General features: G+C 38.5%; 1 protein-coding gene across 1 annotated transcript; it reads left to right on the top strand.

Moving 5' to 3' along the window:
• The first annotated feature begins 210 nt into the window (after positions 1-210).
• On the top strand, positions 211-3,369 carry LOC137728977 (probable ribose-5-phosphate isomerase 4, chloroplastic). Its single transcript, XM_068467794.1, has 9 exons — positions 211-481; positions 1,065-1,192; positions 1,430-1,499; positions 1,663-1,767; positions 1,969-2,064; positions 2,155-2,211; positions 2,457-2,574; positions 2,665-2,731; positions 2,902-3,369. Exons 1-9 carry the CDS (start codon positions 290-292, stop codon positions 2,978-2,980), a joined length of 912 nt encoding a protein of 303 aa, XP_068323895.1. The 5' UTR covers positions 211-289; the 3' UTR covers positions 2,981-3,369.
• The last annotated feature ends 477 nt before the right edge of the window (positions 3,370-3,846 follow it).

The following is a 3,846-nucleotide window of genomic DNA, read 5'->3' as shown; positions in this document are numbered from 1 at the left end:
TAATTCGTTAAATTGGGCAAACTGCTCGAGAAAATGCCTCAAAGCGGGATTGAGACTATCATATTGATATTGGATTCTCATTTATTCATTGGCCCAAAGCCCAACATTACTAAATGGGCTCAGTCCCACACATTTTTCAGTGGTTCAGCCTCAAGATTTAATGGTAGTTCGAGGCTGAAGTCTTGAAAAGGTGACATAATCCTAAACTGCTTTAGAATTTAGAGCACCCATTCAAAGTTTGTAACTTTATCCGTTATAGTTGAGACTATCAGAGGAAGTGTGAGAGAGGATGGCATTGGCAGCCATAGCCACAGCTTCATCAAATCCCCTGCATTCTTCTTCTCTAGCTTTCACAACTTCCACAGGAAGAGGAGGAGGAGGCAGCTGCTGCACAAGGACAAGGAGGAGGAGCCATTGCCTAAAGATTACTGGGTCCAATCCAGCTCATGACTCTGCTCTTTTCCAAGCAGCCCACCACACTGTATATCTGTATCTGAATTTGATTTGTTTACATAGTTATATTTTCTTTGTGAGGAGATTTCTGTTTGCTGAATAAATGCTCAAGAAATTGGACCTTCAGGCTTAATTTAATTTTGGTTGGTTTTCATCATAATTCTTTTTGCTGCACTTGGTTTTCTTAGCAACTTGGTGGAGGGCATGATGTTAGAAAAAAATTGCTTGGTGGAAAAGAACCATATAAGATGTAGGTTGAAGAAAGGGTGGCGTTTTCACATATAAGTCATTGATAATGTTACACTTCAAAGAAAAATAATTCGAACTAAATACTTTAGGGAAAACCCCAGTTGACTTTGTAACGAGAGAAGGGCACCAAAATCAATTAGAGCATAGCAAGTGGATAGACGAGGCTCTTGACGTATTTTTGTATAAAAATTATAGTTGTCGGGGTTTTTGTTAATTTACTGGAAAGAGGGAGTCATTAGGTGAGTGAGCTTATGCTTTGTAGAGAAGAATGAAGCTTGCCTTCTTTCTTGCTTTGATAGTTTGTATGATTGTTATATGTAGGAAGGAACTAATGGAAGGAAGATTCATATTTGAGTTTGTAGGTGGACACGTACATTAAAAGTGGTATGGTAATTGGATTGGGGTCTGGCCAAGCTTCTGGTATGGCCATACAGTATATAGGTCTGCAACTTGGTGCAGGTGCTTTGAAAGATATAGTCGGGATACCAACGTAAGTACGCATTCTTTCGCCTGATTAAGAATTCATACTTCTCTTCCAAGTTCCTTCTGAAGTTCTTGAGATCATTAAAGTACGGAAGTAAGTGATGTCTTCGGATCATATAAGTTAATGAACTGAATCTTTCTCCTAAGCTCCATCAACGGCTGAAACTGAGAGAACTGGGAAAAAACTTTCGTTTTCTTTCGTTTTTAAGAATTCATAAAGGAATGTTGCTTTGGATTTATGCAGGTCCGTAGCATGCGCAAGCGAGGCAGCAAGGGCAGGAATTCCATTGGGTCACTACGAGTATTGTTCTCAAGTGTGCACAAATTCTAACATAAGAAATTTCCCTTCCATCTGTAACGATATTTCTAGAAACTTTCTTGACCAATGTGCAGTGCACTATTAATGTGCAATCGTTGTAAGATTCTCTGAAAACTATACCTTAGTAAAATGTATCATTTTAACTTGCTCCTTTGTAGATTGACTTTGCATTTGATGATGCTGATGTATTAGAAGAAAGGACACTTATTGCTGTCATCGGACGATCTAGATTGCAGGCTGAGGAGTCCATAATCCAAGAGAAGGTGAGTCCTGATACCGTTGTCTGTCCTGCGTATATGGACTGTTAGAACTCAAGCAATCCAATGGAAAATCTCTCACCCAGTCTGCAATGTTGTCTTTTAAGTTTTCGGAACTATCCAATTTGTATGATGTGGTTTGTTAAAATCATGTTTTGTAATATGAAATGCTTACTGGAAAATTTCCTTTTGTCATTTCCCCTGCAGGCGATACTAAACGCAGCAGATAAACTTGTGTTCATGACCACAGAAAAACAGTACAAAAGTGGTTCGGATGGTTCTATTCCAGTTTTGGTGAATCCTGTAAGCAACTCTATTCGTTTATCTGTATTAAACGAACCGTGAAGACCATGGTAAGAGAAAAATTGTCTGAACACTCGAACTAAATTTCAGCTCAACTGGTTGCAAGCTGCTGAAGAAATTGATGACCTTTTTTTAGGCGATGCCGAGGTATGGTCTCTCGTTATACCATTCTCTCATCTGTTTATAGCTAATGTTCATACATTATTATCTTGTTCATCAGAAGAAAGTAAGCATAAGTCACTAGTTTCTTTCATTAAACAAGAGTTTGCACCCTTTTTTTTCATTAAAAAATTGAAAATCGTTATGAGACAGAAGGAACTGTTAAATAAATAACTGATATTACTTAAACAGTTGTCTTTCCTAATGATACTTCGCTTCTTCACCTTCTGAAGGTATGGAGAAGACCATCAGCTGGACTGGCAGGTCCTAATGGGGGTGACTTCCCACTAGTCACCAACGAAGGCCATAATGTTCTTGATATCATATTTACGTCTCCAATCCTAAGCCTCGGTAGGTCTTACAGTACGATCTTTTCTTGTTTTAATACATGCTTCCACGCTTGTAGATAAGTTTGCATGTCTATGTGAACTTCAATTGCAGCTGAAGTATCGAACAGCCTTGATGAAGTTGATGGGGTCGTAGACCACGGAATCATTTCCAAGTTCCCGTTAAGTTTCTGATCCCCCTGTAAACTGTTATCTAGATCAAGTATCAAAGATCTTATACCTACCTTCAAAAAAATCGTTCTCATGGCTTTCCGTGAGTTTCATTTCTGAGAATGTTGATTAGGCAACATGCACAACTAATACGTGTTCTTTTACTTGTGGAGAAGTGCAGATGCACGGCAGTAATCGCTTCGGAAAGTGGACTGTCTGTTGTTGATAATCTGCCTAAGAATGCCGTGAAGGAACCTTAACAGCAAGATCCTGCATCACAAACTTACACCGCGGTTCGGTATTGTTTGTTTCTACATATAAGCCTGCATCATATACAAAACACATCATTTTGTGTAATGTGGCGTGCATATCGCTTCGGACGCATATCACTTGTATCCATTCGACGTGTGTGCGCGTATATGTATAGTGCTTCTGTATATATAATGCAGTGTAAGGGTGGAACTTGGGTTGGACCAACCTTACCAACCCGAATTTAAGACAACCCAATTGTTGATGAGTTGAACAAATGCAATCAGAGGAATCTCCTGCCTGATAAATCAATGTATGAATATTCACAGATGTAGTATAGACTCATGTAACTAAATTTTTCCGCTTATATATGTCAAGAAAGTTGAGGTTTTAGCGTAAAATCAATTAACTATATGAGAAGTAGTCCAACCTTTTATAAGCTCTTGTAAGGTTCCTCTTTTCACCAATGTGGACTCTTTTATCTTCACATCCTCACAAGCCCTATCACATGTGTCTAATTTTTAAGTCAAATCCGTGGACTACACGAATTGGACGATGTGGAGCACGCATGGCCATTAAGCTTCATATGTGGGCTAACCTACTTTGACACCCTAAAGCAAGCTGAGGTTCTATTCTAAAACCAATTGGCAATATGGTGAGTAGCCAAACTTTTTATAAGCCTTGCAAGGTTTTTCTTTTCACTGATTTAAGACTCTTTTATTTTCACATCCTCACAATATTTGACATAAAAAAAATCCGCTTATATAATGGTAATCGTTAGCCACTTAGTATTACGGTCTAGTGATATTCCTCCTCATTTGTAAGTGAGAAGTCTTATATTCGATTCTTGTCAAAAATGAATTTGAACCACATTGTT

Source organism: Pyrus communis, chromosome 3 (assembly GCF_963583255.1).
Source record: "Pyrus communis chromosome 3, drPyrComm1.1, whole genome shotgun sequence".
NCBI classification, from domain to species: domain Eukaryota; kingdom Viridiplantae; phylum Streptophyta; class Magnoliopsida; order Rosales; family Rosaceae; genus Pyrus; species Pyrus communis.
Note: the sequence above shows the minus strand (reverse complement) of the source record. Positions and strands in the feature narration are given on the sequence as shown.